Source organism: Ochotona princeps, chromosome 5, assembly GCF_030435755.1.
Source record: "Ochotona princeps isolate mOchPri1 chromosome 5, mOchPri1.hap1, whole genome shotgun sequence".
Classification (NCBI taxonomy): domain Eukaryota; kingdom Metazoa; phylum Chordata; class Mammalia; order Lagomorpha; family Ochotonidae; genus Ochotona; species Ochotona princeps.
The window spans coordinates 36,965,418-36,984,549 of record NC_080836.1 but is presented as its reverse complement, the minus strand read 5'-3'; the positions used below and the strand labels follow the sequence as shown (position 1 = coordinate 36,984,549).

The following is a 19,132-nucleotide window of genomic DNA, read 5'->3' as shown; positions in this document are numbered from 1 at the left end:
TGGTTGCCTTATATTAGAGAGAAGGTATGTATGGTGTTTGTCCTTTTGGGATTGACTTATTTCACCGAGCATAATTGCCTCTAATTAGGACCATCTAGTTGCAAATGATATAATTTCATTCTTTTTAATTGCCGGGTAATATTTCATAGGGTAGATGTACCACAGTTTCTTTAATCACTCCTTTTTGGACGAGCAGCTGGTTGTTTTCATGTTTTTGCTATTGTAGATTGTGCTAATGTAAATACAGGATTACAGATCCTTTTCTCATAAGCAGTTTCCATGTCCTTTGGGTATAATACTAGGAGAAGGATAGCTGGGTCATTCTGCGGGTTTATTTGCAATTGTCTAAGCACTTTCCATACTGATTTCCATAGTGGTTGTACTAGTCTGCATTCCCAACAGCAGTGTAGGAGGGTACCTTTCTCCACATATCCATGCCAGCAGATGTTGTTAGTAGAGTTCTGAATGGAGGCCAATCTCAATGGAGTTTGTTAGTACCTCAGTGTGGTTTTCATTTGTATATCCCTGATGGCTAGGGTGCCTGAAAATCTTTTCATGTGTTGGTTAGACATTTGAATTGGTTTGTTTCTTAAGAAATGTTACTTCTTATTTTAATGAAACTGGAACAATTGTTTTTGGAACCCCATTATTTGGAAGATGGGAAGTGCCTGAGTAAGAGGTGAAGTGAGAAAAAAATATTCTGGGAAAACACCATCTCTCAAGGTTTTCTAGGGGATATTCTGATTGTTCTTCATCAGTATTGGTATAGAGGAGATGGAAGAACATAAAGAATACTTTGGAAAAAAAATGAACCATGAATATAAAGCAATATTTATGCTGTTAAAGAAAAGGGAATTGTGCAGTGAGAGAGGACTTGGGTGAATAATCTGTAGGACCGTGAATAAAAATGGCAGAAAGTACAGCAGATGAAAATTTCCCTATAACTTGGATTTCACTTCTGTTTTGGGGAATAAATGTTATAAAAAGTGATAAATCGTAAAAGATATGATGTTGTGGGTTGAATTGTTTTCAACAGAAACTTGTGTTGAAGTTGTAAACCTGAGCAATTCAGAAGTTGTGTGAACAGGTAAATAGGATCTTTGCTAGAGAAGTCCATTTAACAGGAAATCATTGGCTGGGCCCTTTTATAAAAGGGGACTACATTACTACAACATTGCCTAGTGTTTATAAAATTTGTAAAATGATATAAGGTTAAGTTGATATTATTTAAGCTGGCACATACAAAGACAGGTGACAATAATGTTGTGTTTTTGTATTATTACTTAAAATCTTAATAAACTCTTAAATATAATGATTAGATGTATATGAATCACTCACAAGTACCTACTTTCAATTTTCAGAATTAAATACCTAAATTTTTATTTAAATGAAAATATTCAATTTTAAACACAGATTAACTTTTTTTCAAGTAAAACTCACATCATTCGTCTGATTCAATTATAGTTCTTGTCAGTCTTTATTAAATGTACTGATAGCTGTGTCCTAATTTGAAAAGCTTTGCTCACATGCTAGACATTTGCAGAAGTTATTTTTATGGGATATAGAATAAAGATCATTCTTTAACAATGGTATAAGGTATGATTATGAACATATAGATTGAAGATGATTTGTTTTTAGGTAAAATTAAATATTGAGAATTAAATCTAAAATAAATATGCCATAGTCAGTCAGTATAAACTCTAGGTGTATTAGTGGCATGTAAAAAGTTTGCTGTGTGGGCCCAGTACGGTAGCTTAGCAGCTGCAATTCTTGCCTTGAACGTGCCCTGGGATCCCATATGGGCACCGGTTCTAATCTTGGCAGCCCCACTTCCCATTCTAGCCTCCTGCTTGTGGCCTGGGAAAGCAGTTGAGGTAGGCTCAAAGCCTTGGGACCCTGCACCCATGTAGGAGACCCAAAAATAGATCCTGGCTTCTGGCTTTGGATCAGCTCAGCTCCAGCTGTTGTGGCCACTTGGGGAGTGAACCATCAGATGGAAGATCTTCCTCTCTATCTCTCCTCCTCTTTGTATATCTGACTTTCCAAAAAAAAAAAAAAACTTTAAAAAAAGTTTATTGTGCAAACTTTTGTTCTTTGAAGTGTTAAGATTGGCAGCAAGAAACTAATATCTATTTGGTATGCTCTGCACTCATGCATGGTTACATTCAATTTACATGCCAACTGTATAAGAAACACATTTTACAATTTATATTTTGGAAAAAAGTTTAAATGAAACTAAATAAATTAATAGATTAACAAGTATGGCAACAGTCTAAACCAGGAGAAATTTGATAACCCAAAGAACATAAGTCACATGTAGATCTACACTTGATTTTAGGGACCTAAATTCCTCCAAAGCTTCACTCTTGCATAAGATTGGAACACAGATTAGAGAGATGGGAATATTCCTTACTAGTCCCAACCAGAACATTTATAAAGCAGAAATGTAATTGACCTAGTGCTCTGTAACCAGCACTAGGTTTGGGACAAGAAATTCCATGATTGTTTCATTGTGGATTGTAGGTTTATTACTTCGGTTTCTATTCCAACTTCTTATCAGAAGGTGTTAGAAACTGAGCGGGAGTGGCAGTGCTTACTGCCAGAAAATATAAGCTTTTAAGCACTTCCTGATGCCAATTTTTATTTGGCTGTTCATTTCAAAATAACAAAATTGTCATATCTTATACATACATACATACACACATATGTGTGTGTACATACACAAATGTGTGTATACACACATGTGTGTACTTTTACATATGTACTTAGGAGGTGGCGTAGCAAAAAGAGTGGGGAGACTGGAAGAAACCTTTGACCTGCTATTTCTTATCCCATATGGTCCCCATAGCAAGGTTTGGATTAGCAGGAAGCCAAGCGTCAGGATCTCCATCTGGTCTTCCACATCAGTGTTAGGGAACTGATCTTATTTTTTCTTCTCAGGCGCGTGAACAGGGAGCTAGATTCCAAGAAGAGCTGCTCTGCCTTGACTTTGTACTCCATTACGGGGTTCCAGATCACAAACGGCCACTTAACCTTCTGCGTCATGACATTTCCTCCAAAAGCTGCCCTTTCTACGACGCCATGATACCGCAAATGTGTTTGCTATAATTGTCAAGACTTTAGCTTAAAATTTTAATCAAATTACATTTCGATGGATAGTAACTGATATTACCATCTGACTATTGTATTTGGCCTTGTAAAGAAACTTCTCATTTTGGAGAAATTTAAAAGGTAAATATAACAGGCAAGAAGTTATAAAATAAATCAATATCGTAATAAAAACGAGAGCATTTCTGTATGTCTACCGAACCAATTTTTTATTAAAGGAGCAATCTGGTCACAGCTCATTTCTCATGATCTGGGCTCTTCTAATTGCTTACTGTCTCACAAACTTTTATTTAAAAATGATTTTTCAAATCATACTCTCCAACTATGAGATACAGTCAATATACTTAGAAGGCTAAACTGTAACACACTGCTTGTGACAAAATGCATTGCCTTAGATTTTGGTAATTTCTTGAAAATATTAAAAGCATGTGCTCCGTTGGCATGTAAGTAGGGGAGGTCGATTGGGACAGAGGAAGGGAAGGAAACTTGCAACATTTTGAGCATGAAAAAGCACCAGGGCATGGCTCTTCTGTTCTAGAGAATCTATCATGTCCTTTAACAATTAAAACCTGATTAGGAAATCTAAATTTAATTGTTAAAAATGCTAACAGATGGTTGTCTTCATCTTTCTTTAATTTTTAGGTGTTGACATTAGATAATTAATCATGAAATAACTGATGTTTAATCATAAAACACATCAAAACAAACCCTCATACATCACATTGTCATCACAAACTTGCCTAGAGAATGTTATAACACTGAGCCTTTTGGCAAAATTCAGTTTTCAACAGTTTTCACCCTTATAAGAAAAGACAGCCTTTGAACAAAACTCGACAGGAGTTTCAGGATTACAAACTGTACCAAAGAAGTGTCAATTATCTGTTAGCAAATGTTGCCAATTTAGAAATGTTCCTCGGTAAATGGGTTAAAAATTAAAGGAATTATAAGAAAATATGCTAATAAATCATTGTGGGACAAATAAATGGTTATACACTGTGGTCCTTTCTAATGATCAGTAAGTGCTTTTTAAACATTAATTCAGTTATTAAAGTTAGAAGTAAGCTGTACCTACTATGTGGGTGTCTGGTTTGGGAGCTCCAGTGAAGGGGGATCTGACGAAGCTTGGGACACCTGGCCCAGGTACTTGGACTCGCCTCCAAGAATATGTCCTACTTAATTAAAAAGGTGAAACAGTGCAAACAGGCCCTATTGTAAAATGAAAATATGGCAACACATTTGGTGCTATAGTAGAAGGAGAACAGAACAAACTGTTAAACTACCCCAAACTAATTATGACAGCAAAAAATCTAGGTGAATGGAGCCAATGGACGTTGGGAGGGTGACATCATCCTTGGATTAGTGAAAACAGCAGCATTTCAGAACTATTCAAATCACTTGGACAGAACCCTTGGTATATGTACACATTGAGACTCCGGGTTAACATGAGGTGACGGTTCTTCATCCCTAGGTACTGGGATGTGTGGAAAGTCATGAGTGGTTTCCTCCTTTGTCTCTCCCCTTCCCCAAGGAACAGCAAGAAAAAAATTGCAAATTTGGAAGCAATGAGTTCACCCAATTTTCCCTAAATCTTAATCCTTCCCACCTTGATCAGACATGTAATCATTATTAAAAGTAAAATTAAAATTAAAAAAAGAAGCAAGCTATATAATGACTCATGTCCAGACACATCTGTATTAATCTGAGTTTATATTTTAATTGAATGTTTTCCAAAAAAAAAAAAAGCAGCAACAAATCAAATGGAGTTGGGAAATTCTTCCAAAATATTTACCTACAAATCTAGCATTAAAGATCAGTACAGGGGATGGCTAAAAATGTTCGCATTCAAGGCTTACTTTTGCAAATTTAAGTTGTACTTTTCAGCAAAACGTCCCTGAAGAATTTTGACACAAAGAATGAGATCTGCCACAGGGTGTTCTAGTTTGTATCCCATTTCACTAACTGTTGAATCCAGAAAGCTATTTATCTACTTATACAATTCAATTTCTGTACATTGTGCATTATTCTACATGGAGGAATCAACAACAAACCCAACAGATTCAGCTAAACCTGCCCTCGCAAGTAGTGACAGGCAGTCTCACAGGAACCCTTCAAGGTGTGCCTGAGGAGGGTGATATTGGCTATTGTGGATGAGGAGGGTGGCTATTTGACAATTTAAGTCAACCAGCTTCAGAAATCTATAGTCTATTCATTACCCTGCAATTATAGGTTTAATATCAGCCTCTGTTTCTAGGTAAATACCATTGACCTGAGTGGTAATTTAAGCAAACATTGTTCTGCTGGTTAAATGACACTGAGATTATCTGCCAGGTGCAAGCAGCTGTCATTAGGTCTTCAAGTCTGCCTCCTGTGGTATCATTGACAAATTGCACGCCCATCTCTTGCTAAAAGTAGCACACTGGAATCCAATAGTGTTGGGCTGCATCACCTCAGGTCTTCAGAGATAAGAAGTTCATCTGCCTCATTCTCTCTTGAGATTTGTGCACAAAGTCATGATTAGGATGATGTTATTGGTGGTAGAATTTAATTCTCAGTATTTTTGGAAAAATTTGAAATTTATAAACCAAGCATGCCCATTACATGTATCTTTAGAAATGCATAAGTGGTTTTCAGAAATAAGCCTTAGAAATTACACTGTGCACACACACGAATGAAAGCTTCTTTCTGTAATGGCAAATGTTAATGTTTTTCTGTAATAGCAAATGTTATTTTATTCCTCAGGGGTTGGTCACAGCTCCAGCTGCCTTGTCATCCTAACCTCCCATTATCCTATCACAAAATACCATGCTTCTATTAGAGGAAAAATGCCTATCTGGGTCATATAAAATTTAATTACTGCAATACTCATGTAATTATGGAATTCTCCCAAGTTCCAAATGCATGTACTCCCTTAAAAATTATAGGTTTTCAATGAAGAGAGATAGTATGATTCTTTAAGTAAGAGAACATTTAAAAAGTAAATAGGAGGTTAAATTATATCAACGTGAAAAAAGCAGAAAAAATTCTCTTGAAATCCTCTCTCATTCTCCATTCAACCTCCCATAACTCCTAACATACACTTCTACAGCACAGATAATCATGCATCAGTACAAAAGAGAAAAGATGGAATTTAGTTGACAAAACATTTATGAGTACCAATGCTTCGGGAACTATTCAGAAAGGAGGGAGTCAGCAGAGAAGCTAATAGTGTCTTTGGCTGACAGAAGAAATAAAGCAGTGTCGGAGCATGAGAAACCACTTTTTCCCACCAGTACCAGAGAAAAGCAAAATAGTGTGCTGCCAAGTGTATCAAAACCTTGGGCAGGAGGAGATGTTTGTTTGAGCCAAGCCGTGCACCTTGCTAGCACTATGCATGCAACACGGTGTTCCTAGGGGTTACTAGGAAAGGCCGCAGCAGACTTCATGCCCTTTATACTTGCTGTAGAAAAACTTTGGGGGAAAATCAAATAAATGTTCAGAACATTTGCAAAGCAATGGATTTCTGAATAATGCAAACATTAGCAGGACATACTGCATGACTTTTCTTGGATTACAATTATGCAAACAGACAAGTAGAAACTTCTTCCCTTTTTTCCTTCTTCCCATTTTTCCTTCCTCTTGTTCTCCTTCCATTTCTGCTCCCTTCTTTTTTCTTTATGACTTCTTTCTTCTAATGATCTTTTACATTCTTCTCTCGATCCTGCTCATGGATCAGGACTGCCAATGTGTTGTGAGTAACCACAATGCCACGGGTGGTCAGCCTCTCTCCATCCTCCACTAATCCTACAGCCTGTCTTCCTGGAGTCTAGCACCAGGGTCAAGGAACCAGGTGGACTCATAGTCCTGTTTTGAAAAGTAATTATCCTCCTACAACGTGAGGTACTTTAATTTATTTTACTCAAAATTGATTTAAAACAAAACAGAAATAATAATACTGTAAACTCAAAGCTAAATAAAATGATAATCTAAAATCATGTACAAGTTAGTGTTTCTTTTATGTATTTTTGGCATCTAAATTATACTGGGATCACAAATTTTTCTTCCTGCTAAAAGATATACATAAGCATTTAATCATTTATTTAAATGATCTTCACAGCATACAATAATGGATTTATCTATCTCAAATGCTAACAATTTTTAAAAGACAACATATACCCAAGGAAAACTAAATAGGCATATTTAATCCTGCAAAAATGTATAAATATTTGAATTTATAAAAAGAAGCATTTATTAAGGCTTACAGTATTTAAAATGCATATTTTTATGCACAATCTCCTCTTACAAATGTTAAAGAACCATGTGTCAAGCATATATCTAAAATATTTTTGAAATTACATCTCTATAGATGTGGCTACAATGACTGCAAAAGCAAAAGACCCAACGTAAAAAGTTCTATGATTAAGTCTTTTTCTCCTCTTTTGTGCTATCTTTGATTGGATGTACAACTGGAAGCAAACAGCTGCTTAGGTTCGGTTTTGCACCAGTCGAAAGCAAGATCAAAATCTCATTTTTAAACACATAAATATACTGAATCGTCTAATTCTCACTCACTTTCTTATTCATTAAAAACAGAATATCAAGTGATTGGTTCCCCCTCTTAAAATTAAAAACAAAGCAACATATATATGATGTAGATATTGTCAGAGATACTTAAGCATGTCTTGCAACACTACAATTTCAGAGGGAATTTTTAACACAAATACAATAGAAAATACCTTTAGAATTTATTGAACAATATGAAGCAAAATCGGGGCGTGATTTTACACAAGCTATTTCAAGCACATTCCCTGTATTCATTTAACACCTTGCATTCGTACATTAGCTTATATTTAACAGGAGTTTGAACATGGTGTGGTTAAATCGATAGCATTGTACTGTGCTGAAGAGTAATTAACTTAATCTTCTCTATACTTCACTATTGTGGCAAAAAAAATGGGACAAGTAGTGGGAAGTGACTGTATCTTGATACACAAGCTGCTTGAAGACAATCGAACTTTTGCGACTCAAACAATAATACATCCATTTAAGATTTTCAAATATCACTGTACAAAATGACAGCTTGTGGATGATGATACATTCCTTAATAGCTCAAATCTAAAAAAAATTCATATATGCAGAATCAGTACATTTTTTAAGCATGCATGCAGGTTTTGCCTTTTTTAGAGACTAGATACAGCATCCATAGATGGGATGTGAGTTCAGTGGTTGTGGTCACATGATCGCATGTTCTGAGGTTTCCTGGAACCATGCCATGCTTCTCATCTCTCACCTAATAAACAAACAGGAGTAACATAAAATATTCTTTTCAATTGTTCTAGCTATTTTTCATTCTCAGGTGTGTTTTTGTTCTGTTAGGCTGATCCTAATCATCACGGCCTAACAAAGTTTATGGGTTGTGTTTACTAGGGTCTGCAGAACCACAGTGGGAAGCCTGCAATCTTGGTTGGGTCACATTGAGTCTGTGATGCTGGATCACATAGAACTCTCCCAATGCCATGGTAATCGACGGTTTAGTTCCCTCTGTAAGCTGTAGACCATCTTGCTTTCAACTTGAAGACAATTATGAAGAAAATGGAAGAGAAAAATGAAAAGGCTTTGTTTTGCTGAAATGCAATTTGACCAGTAATGCTAGACGGTTTTATAATCACGTAGTTTCCAGGTAATTGCATTTTTTTTCTGAAAGTCTTCACTTAGTATCTATTATGTTATTTTACAGAAGTAAATTTATTCTTTCTTAAAATTTTTTAAAGATTTATTTATTTTTATTACAAAGTCAGATATACAGAGAGGAGGAGAGACAGAGAGAGGAAGATTTTCCATCCGATGTTTCACTCCCCAAGTGAGCACAATAGCCAGTGCTGTGCCAATCCGAAACCAGGAGCCAGGAACTTCCTCCAGGTCTCCCACACGGGTGCAGGATCCCAAAGAATTGGACCGTCCTTGACTGCTTTCCCAGGCCACAAGCATGGAGATGGATGGGAAGTGGAGCTGCCAGGATTAGAACCGGCGCCCATATGGGATCCTGGGACGTTCACGGTGAGGACTTTAGCCACTAAGCCACACCGCCGGGTCCCATATTTTATAGAAGTAATTTTATTCACCTCTGAAAGATAGTAAGAATTTTAGTATTTCAGAAAAATCAATGTGTTAATCACTCCATTTTAATGGAGATGATTTTCCTCAATGCTGTTTCTTTCATATAATATTTTAATGATAATATTGGGTTATACTAACAATGAGAAGCCTTGGAAACATTGCTGAAGGTATATGATCCTTAGGATAGCTACATTACGTATCTGGGCCTTAATTCTATCATCCACAAATAGAGTAACTAAGAATAGATTCTTTCCAGAGTCTGTAATTGCATTTTGCTCACAGTGTTGACCTTAGAAAATAAATCTTATAATAATTCTTATGAAATCATGAAAACAATACCTCTTAGAGGTAATGATATGAAATCTTCACTAAAATTCAATTAACCTACACTTTCAAATGTCCAAGGAATGCAAAAAACTAAAAATAATTTTTAGCTAAATGAAGCAACTGATGTAATGCATTAACATATTTATAAGATAATTTATATCTCTAAGGCAAGAAATTTAATCACATAGAGCAACATATATTCCATACGATCATACGGATATGATCAGAAAGAAAATTATTGTTTGGAAATAAAGTAATGCAAATCCTGTCTAAATATATTAGACTTTATTTTAAAATTTCAAATACAAAAAGTATACAGCATCACTCAGCAACTTGAACACAAAATTTCCAGTTCACTAATGCAAGAAAGATTTGGAGAATATTTAGAAGGTAACGAGAACTAGCTAGATTCTGGGAATATCAGAGTAAGCAAAACTAACAGGGATTGACTTTATGAAACTTTTATTCCATGTGGGTTGCAAGATTTGGCGGTGGGGATGGGTGTGAGGTTAGAGGGAAATAAAAAAGATAACATCACATGTTAAAAGCATGGGGAAGTGGGTAGGTGAATGGGAGACGGCTTTGTCTGAGCCAGGCTGGCTTTGATCAATAAGGTAAAATTGAACAGAGAATTGGAGATAATTCGAGAGGTTGTGCTGTGAGACTAAGGGAACAAAACAAGGCAGGGAGTGACTTGGGGCAGGAATTGGATGTGAAACAGGCAGAATGCTGCGTGATAGTGGATACAGGCGTAAAGAAAACCATACAAACAAAACCACGAGAACATGTATCTGGCAGAAGGCAGTTGTACGTAGAGGTGTGTTACTCAATAAGGATTTTGCAGGCCAATGGAGAGAGATGAAATGTCACTTTAAGATTGTTTATAGGAACATGACAACATCAAATTCATCTTTAAAAGGGTCAGTATGATTGTTGAATTGAGACATGACTGTGCATTCAGGCAATTTGCTGGTGGTTAAACGATTAAATGACTGTCAAGAAAAGACAGGAATCAAAAATTAACTAAAATGTTTGACCCTAGCATTGAAATGTTGCAGTTGCCTTAACCAAGATGAGGTAGGGGGTGATTTGAAATAATTTGAAACATTTCATATTCAAGTTCAATATTTAAAAAACATACAAAATAAATGCACTGTGACTTCAATTATGGAGTACTTTTCTATATCAAACACTACATAACTGGCAAAGATTTAATGTTTAATCATTAATTTGTGGTTTTGGGCTATTTTGTAACATTTGATGCCATTTGGGTTATTAGGACAGTCAATCTTCTCTAGGTGAAGTTCATGTGGTTTTAGCTTTTTCTGTACTTTTTGAGATAACCTAAATGAACTTTCAAATATCTAATTTATACTGAAATGCTTCAAATTAAGCTTCAAATGAGCAAGCAGTCATATGTTTAGTTTATTTACAAAACATGTGCAACTGTTGACAAAACTAAGAAAAACACACTACATGAAACAATCTTCAAAAGTTCAGTCATTGTAAGTTGGAGGAAGAATTGTGTGAGGAACATTTTACCTACTTCTTTTCAGAATAATGAGAAATGGGAGAAAAGGAGAGTGCAAAAGGTAAATGGGATTAATCAGGCTTCAGTTGATTTGAAAAGCTTGATCAATTCAAGGCAATGGTTCAGTAACTGCAAAGTCATAGCCTCTATGGCAAATTTGATGTGAGTTAAAGATTCCCTCCTCAGGAAAAGTGTTGTGGAATTCAGGTTGCTTTTGTTGTTGTTGTTGTTTTGTTTTTGTTTTTGAATGTTAAATTTACAAAGAGAAGGAGAGGCAACGAGAAAGATCTGTCCGCTGGTTCACTTCCCAAGTGGTTGTAACGGCCAGAGCTGAGCGCATCCTAAGCCAGGAGTCAGGAAGGAGCTTTTTGGGTCTCCCACGCTTTCAGTTTAGCTTAACACTTGATTGGGGATTCCAAAGACTGAAGAGTGGGTAATATTTACACTTCAAAGAGCAAACACAAACTGCCCCAGATTGTACAAGTCTTCTTTATGTTTCTACCAACAGAAAGTTAAACAAACCAACCAACCAACACCAAGGAAATTCAGCTGGGAAAACCATTCAAAAAGTAGTAACCTTTAGAAAGTGCAGTTCTTTGTGAAACCAAGAATACAGAAATAATGTTTGTGTGTGTTGCAAGCATTGATACAACTGAATAAAAACTTTTTTCGCAAAAACAAACATCAAAAAAGTAGAATTTTCTGCTATAATGGTTTTTGTGACCTGCCAGATTTCAATTTGATGCTGAGTACATTTACATTGAATAAAATATATATGTTAAACAACTTTACTGGCTTTGCAACTGCTGTCAAATAAAAAAAAAAAAAACATACATTTTCTTCCTTTCACATTGCTTGTTCCTGTATTTTGTGCAAAAGTATTAAGGAAGAGGACAATTATAGGTAGGTCTTCAAATTAGGATTATTTTCCTGTGACATCTTTTATGGAAAATGATATCTAGTACCCCAGTTAAGATAAACATTTAATGCATGTGTACTGAGGTTCACCTTCTGGTGTTGAGAACTTTGGATACTATTGAATCACAATGAAATTTGAATGATATGTTTTCAATTTTTCAAATACAAAACTGAAGAAGAAAACAGAATGTTAACTTAAATTTTAAAAGCAAAAGTTAAAAACTAGCCTACAACTCTCTTTCACTTAGAATTCCGTAAAATGCAAGTGATAAACCACACTCTCTAAAGTGAAGATAAAATGCATGCGATACTTCATGGAGACAAAACAATATCACAGACTGTGTTTTCCATATCAATTTCGGGAAGAAAATGGTTTATTTGAGTCTGTGTTAGGAATGACTGTAATCTAGTCAAGTTTCTCTTACAGTGATTTGATTGTTACAGTTTAATGTCATTTTATTTTCCTCAATGCCTTATTAGTTTCTTATGTACTTTAAATTGACTTGTCAAATTCCTCTTCTTTTTGGTTACATGTGGTGCATTTGTAAATACTCCATTCAACATCCAAGTTAACTTTTTCCTGATACAAGTATTTAGAGGTAAGATTTTATAAAATAAAATCATTTCTCAGAAATAGTTTACTGTTTGGCCCTTTGGTTGACATAGAAATTCAATATTTGTACATGACCTTTCAATAGAGAGAATGAGTTTCTAAATAATTGATGATGTTTCATAATGAAGATATTTTATAAGGCATTTTACATAATCTTTCTTTTAATTACTATGATAAGAAAAAATAAAATAAAGCCCAACTATCCTTGTGACACAAGAGCAATAGACTTTTTTTAAAAGCAAACACAATTCATTTTATAAGTTCTTTTGATGTTTAATAACATTTTGCTACTTATATTTTTATGTGTGTGCTTCTTCAATCAGATAGAAATTTTAGTAGGGAAATCCCCAAACATTCCTAAAAATTAATTATAAACAGCTGTGTTTTAGAATACTAAAAGGATTTTTAAAACTTTCAATTCAGCAAAGTTAATATTTCATCCTAATTGAAAGAATGGAAAAACAAAAGTGCAGACACTTTCATGGCTTGGGTGAAAACGTCTTCAGGCCCCCAAGGTCATATTCCTTAGCAGCCATTGTTGGGATCTGCTCCCACTGCAGTCCTGCATGGTAGGCACCATTTTGTCTTCTTCTGAAGGTTCATCAAGACACTGGTTACTGTTAACATGTCTTAAGGTGAGTCTCTGTAAAAGATAACCAATAGTCAGTGTTGCCTCTTGCATCATTGACTTCACTCACATAAAAGATTGGATCTTCTCTTTACAAATACAACTTGTTAGTGTAACGCATTTTGATGTTTTAATGAGGCATGTGCACAGGAGCTTCTGAATTAATTATTATGCAATTTTGACTGTCATGGATTCATTGTCTGGTAGATCCTTGTTTGCAGACAGTTAAAAAAAAAACCCTCACATTTATCAAACATTGTCAATAATTTAGTCTTTGCAAAAAGTCCATTTGTGATCACTGAGTTCAGTCGAGGACAGGAAATAGTAACGCGGTATCACACAAGCTTAGTTGTCTTAGGCATGTATTATTCAGTAAACATTTGGTAAATGTGCAAATAGATGTCACAGCTGAGACCCAAATGAACAAAATGCTACAGATGTTCCTATTTCAAAATACTCAACAAATCATAGTATCTGTGACAGTGGGACATTCACTGTGGAAGAGTGGATCCTGTTGCAACAGATAACCTGCCTTACTTGAAACTCTGCTCAGCATGCTATGTTCTGCATTTACAGGATCTAAAATAACAGCAAATCAAATATAAACAATGGGTCAATGATACAATTTTAGATTTCCTTATTTTTTCACACTTAAAATAACTATTATATTATCCACTTAATTCACAATTTCTCTTTGGGGTTCTCATTTATATCTATATTTGAAATCACATTTTTGAACTTCTCAGATGAGTCTTAAATCATAAAGTATTATACATGCAAGGTATAGAAGAATATATATATATATATGAGATACATATGCACATGTGTTATGTTAATTTCATGGACAGTGCCTAAAATTATGATGTAAAATTATAACGCTAACAAGAGAAGCTTTTGAATTTTGAAATATGATTTTTGGGTGTAATCTTGAATGTATTATTCCAGACCCCATTTTTTTGCAATAAAACAAATACATGGGTACACAAAGTATTTTCCTTTTTCTCTCTCCCTCTCTCTGTCTCTCAAAAACACACTAACTCTGGATAAAAATGAATACAGGGTTGTGAAAAAGATTGTAGAATACACCAGTCAGGCGATTGTAACTTGTCTAGATTAGGACTGGAGCACCATGAAGTGCACTGTTGTGAGAACTGATGGAATGGGAATAGACTTCCTGTGCAAGATATCAAATAGGCAACAACCAGGAAATCAAGAGGGAAAGGATATTAGATGTGGGGATTTCAAAAGTAAAGGCCTTGTTATTACTCTTTAAATACACAAATTCAGTTACTTACACCAAGAAATGAAGAAATGGAGAACTAGCCAAAGAAAGGCAAGTAAGATAGTGGATTTCTATTTATGATGCCAAATATCCAACCATCAGCTAGCTTTGGAGAAAAACTATACGGAGCAAAATAAAAACAGTATGCTTTTCTAGAGAGTTCTAGTTAAAATGAACACAAATTCTTCATCCTGTTACATACCTGAGGTCCTCTATGTATATATTCTCTTTCATAAAAACTACTGAAATTGAATGCTTCTGTTTGATCCCTCTTTAAAAAAAAGGCATGATTTTACACTAATAAGTGTATTTATTAGCCTTTGAGCTATTACAAAAACCTTATCTTGTTCTAATCTGATTGTGCACCACATGAGCTGAATGTTTTATCAGTTAGCTTTAAATTTTGAGATTTCTCTTGAAAGCTCATATTGAGTATGTATTATCAATGACATAAATAAGTGTAATTGGGAAATGTTAATAAGTGTTCTTACATCCATAAATGTATAAACACTGTTTTGAAGGAACTCACTACCTACCACTGCAAGGATAACAAACCAGAGTTCTTTTCAAAGTAATAAAGTACAGAATTGGTTATTTTAGGCTTACACAGGCAGAATTGCAAATTTTTGACACCCATTTACTAGCTGTGAACTGCTGGGTATGCCACAAAATAAAATTTTATCAGAAAATATTTTGTTATACAAATGCTTACCAACATCCTTTTCCTTTCTGCCTAAAAATATTGACCTTTAGTCAGTCCTCTAGCTCTGACTCCTTGGCAACATGATAAGGGTAGAGATGTTAACTATGTTTCCAGGCAACATGGTTTATGATAACAATGGCCTCTGCTTTCTCTAACTTCAGAGACTGCTATAGTGTTGCCTATGCCCCAGTAGGCTCCTGACAGCTATGACAATGGATTCCCTCCAAAAGATAGCATCCATCTGCAGCGAGGAGAAGCAGAATATGGGTATCATTACCTTCTAGCAGGTTATCACGACTATTTTTCTCTCCTCTAGTTTTCCAGTCCCAGCTTTGCCACAAGCCTTTCAAGTTCAAGTGTGCCTGCACTAGTTAATGCTGATCTCAAAAAGGCTTCTCCACTTCTATGTGTTCTCATAAAAAGATATGGGACTACATAAAGTTCTTTATTTATTGGGTAATCAATTCCTTACAAGAATTAGGAAATGTTGTTATTTTTAGTCTTTGTATGGAATAATGATTCATTTTATTACTTACTGAGAAGATAGTTACAAGTCATAGAAGTGAGAGATAAATGAATTTTCAAAAAAGTTTACTATTATTATATCACTGAACCAATATCCATAAAGAAATGTTTCAAAAAATTCTTCATAAAGTTATTGAAAATTATCTTAGTTCTTAATACTAAGTTTTGTCTTTCAAATTAAAATGATTATATATTTTAGAAGCATTGTTGTTATGTCTACATATAGTCGAAGTACTTGAATAAAAATTAACAGGCAGATAATTTCAGTGATTCAAAATAATGTGCTTTTTGTGATGTTAGCTTGTTTATTGATATTTTTCATTTCTGATATAAAATTTACTGTCTTAGACACATAACTATAGTTTACAAAAAAGCCAGCATTTCATAACGCACTTCATCAATTATATTTGTAAATATTATATAGGTATTTGAAGTCATGAAGATTAGAAAATGCTTATTCAGTAATGATGGACTAAATAGAACATAATATACAGTCTCCAACTTAATGAGACAAAAAAGACATAAAATAACTCTACAAAGAAACAATTTAAGATATCTTTTTTAAATGAAATTATGAAGTTTCCAGACTGCCACAACCAAATATAACAAAAAATTCAAATTTAATAAAGTCTACAACACAAACCTCTACAAATTATTAAAGAATGTACTCAGTAGTATTCCCAAAAATGTTTCTAAGAACTTCCATTCTCGTATAGTTTCTTAGCAGCCACTGCTGCCAAGTGCTATCATTACATGCTTCCACAGTGGGCTGTTGTGAGCCATCAGCAACTCTGCTTACTGAGAGGCAGGACTGGGTGACTAGATGAAGAAGAGTGTGAGTCTGTTTGACAAAGAAAACAATGGATAATGACCAAATAAATTACAAATGCAATAATCAATCAATGCTGGTAACACACAATTTCTACTGGATGCGAATGGAAGGCACATGTTACAATAATTGCATCCACGGAGCTGTGAGTTGCATCCTTACGACAGCTTTAACATCATCTGAATTCAACAGGTGGAGCCAAATTTACTTTGGTTAGAAAAGTTGATATTCTCAGTATTCCTCCTAGTAATGAAACACTCTTCACAGTCAGCTGTTACTTTTTAAGCAGAGAACCAAAATTGTGGATTCGTCCAGAGGGTTTACAATTATGGACCATGGCCTTTCCATCCCTTTCCCCTAAAGTCGAGTGGATATTAGAGAGGTGCTTGGGATACTATTCAGCTTTAATGCTTTACTTTCAGCAGTATATCACTCAAATTGTTTCCTCTGACATTTCCATGGCAATAATCTGGTGGTGCTCATATGTGTTTCACTAACATTGTTGTAACAATTAGATGTTAATTAGAAAGTTAACTAAGTGTAGAGAAAAGAAAGATGGATTCTATTTGGGTTCTTGATTTATTGTCCAAACACAAACTGCAGCAAAATATTTTTCTGTCTCTAATTTCCTATTATTTTCTCCACAGGAGCATAAGGTCCAGAAAAAGCTAGGTACATGGTGACTCCAGCCCAGTTTCATGCATGTCATGGGAGATACCAATCAAGGTCGGGATTCTTGGTGAAAGGCCAGTGTAAAAAAACTTATCAGACTACATCTTTTGGAAAGCACATTGGACAATATTATGGATTGAACTTTATAAGCATTTATTGTCAAAACAGTACATAAAGAGTCATAAAATTTATGAAGCTAGCATTATAATATATATTTTATTTGGAAATAAAGTTAACTATTCAGCTTGATTTGTTAAGATGTTATTCATTTTTAACAAAAACTAAATTTTCTGTTCATATTTCAAAATCCCTAAGCTACATCATTGTGTACACTCAGTTTTCATGTTGTAGGATCTTTTTCTTGATAAATATCATATTAATATCAAAGACATTAGTGTTAGTGTGAATTTCATGTGTCTCTAAAAAATAATAAAGAGTTTTCATAGTATAAAGCAAAAAATGACTTCACTTACGCTCAGAAAATGCAGTTCTGGAACAGGAAAACAATACACTGTCCTCGTAAAATTTATAATATTTTATATTTTCACACAAAATATTTATCAAATGGATTGCTATGGAAAAGGGGAGGTAACTTTTTTTCTCAGTACTTTAGAAAAAAACCAGGACAAAAACTAGAAATTTCAATTCCACAGGGACAAACATAATTTTTCATTTATAAAAGTTCACAAAATTAAATATATTTAATTGCATAAAAGCCAGAAATGACTCAATTCTGAGTGCTCAGTGTAGAAGAAATAACAGTTACTAGAATGATCTATTTTCCACTATCTTATCACCTGTGTATGTTTATGGTACTGAGGCAATCCCTTGACTGCCCCTCTTCCATCTGTATTACAAGCAATCTTAATGGTTACTAAAACAGTTTAAACATTTTGTCAGGAAATCAGCAATTTCTATGAAATGATTTGCTAACACTCATTTAACTTATCCTTTGAGGGGAATAACTTCTGTATATGTAGCCATTGTCAAGAATTTTGTGAGACAGACCCTACACAGCAAGTTAAGGTATGACATAATTCCATGTGAGTGCCAGTTCAAGTTTTGGGTGCTTCATTTCCAATTCAGCTGTTGGCTAAGGCACCGGGGAAGCAGAGGAGCAAGGTCCAAGGGCTTTGGTCCTGCACCTCTGTGGCTCCTAGATTAGGTCTGGCCCAACCCGAGCATTTGCAGCTATTTGGGAAGTGAACCAGCAAATGGAAAATTTCTCATTCTCTTTCCTCACGCTCTATAATTGTGTCACTCAAATCAGAAAAGAGATTTTTTTTAAAAAAAATTGCATAACTAACACTGATGAACATCTGTGTCCACATGATTTTAACATTTCTCTGTGATGATTTTAAGATGTAATTCTTAGAAATTACAAGATAAAAAAATAGAAAATAGCAAAATTAAAGACATATACTAAAAATATTTAGCCATAATATAAATAGCAGCAATGAACGTCTCTTGTGTTTGCTACGTTTCATGTGTTGCCATTAAAATCATTTGATCAGCTATTGATAAAGAAATGAATAACACATGAAATTTTTATTACATACTAATATTTACAATTACATACATTAACTTTTTAAAATTTTCAATGTCCTCTATATTTCTCCTGTGCCGTTTATGTGCAGTTTTTATAAAATATGCACAACTTTTCTTCTTTTTAATTGCTCTTTATTATAAGTATAGTTTTACAAATTCCTCAGTACAAGGCTATCAGGTGAACTCATTCCCAAAGGCAATTTAACAAACAGGTTGCCATGAAGCAGCTCATTTCTAAGTATCTTTATTTAAAATATTGACTAAAGCAAAAGGTACAGTGAACCCTAAACCAGTAGTGGGTTTTGTTTGTAATTTAGGATTAATTAACTGATCTCTTCTTAAATGTAAAGCACTG

General features: G+C 34.6%; 1 protein-coding gene across 1 annotated transcript in view; it reads right to left on the bottom strand.

The window, feature by feature from the left end:
* Positions 1-12,354: 12,354 nt before the first annotated feature.
* The window catches only part of GALNT13 (polypeptide N-acetylgalactosaminyltransferase 13), a 427,420-nt gene continuing 420,642 nt past the window's right edge, over positions 12,355-19,132 (bottom strand). The window contains exon 12 of the mRNA XM_004577161.4: positions 12,355-13,233. Within this exon, the coding sequence (XP_004577218.1) occupies positions 13,093-13,233 (141 nt within the window). The 3' untranslated portion in view covers positions 12,355-13,092. The remainder of the gene's footprint in view (positions 13,234-19,132) is intronic.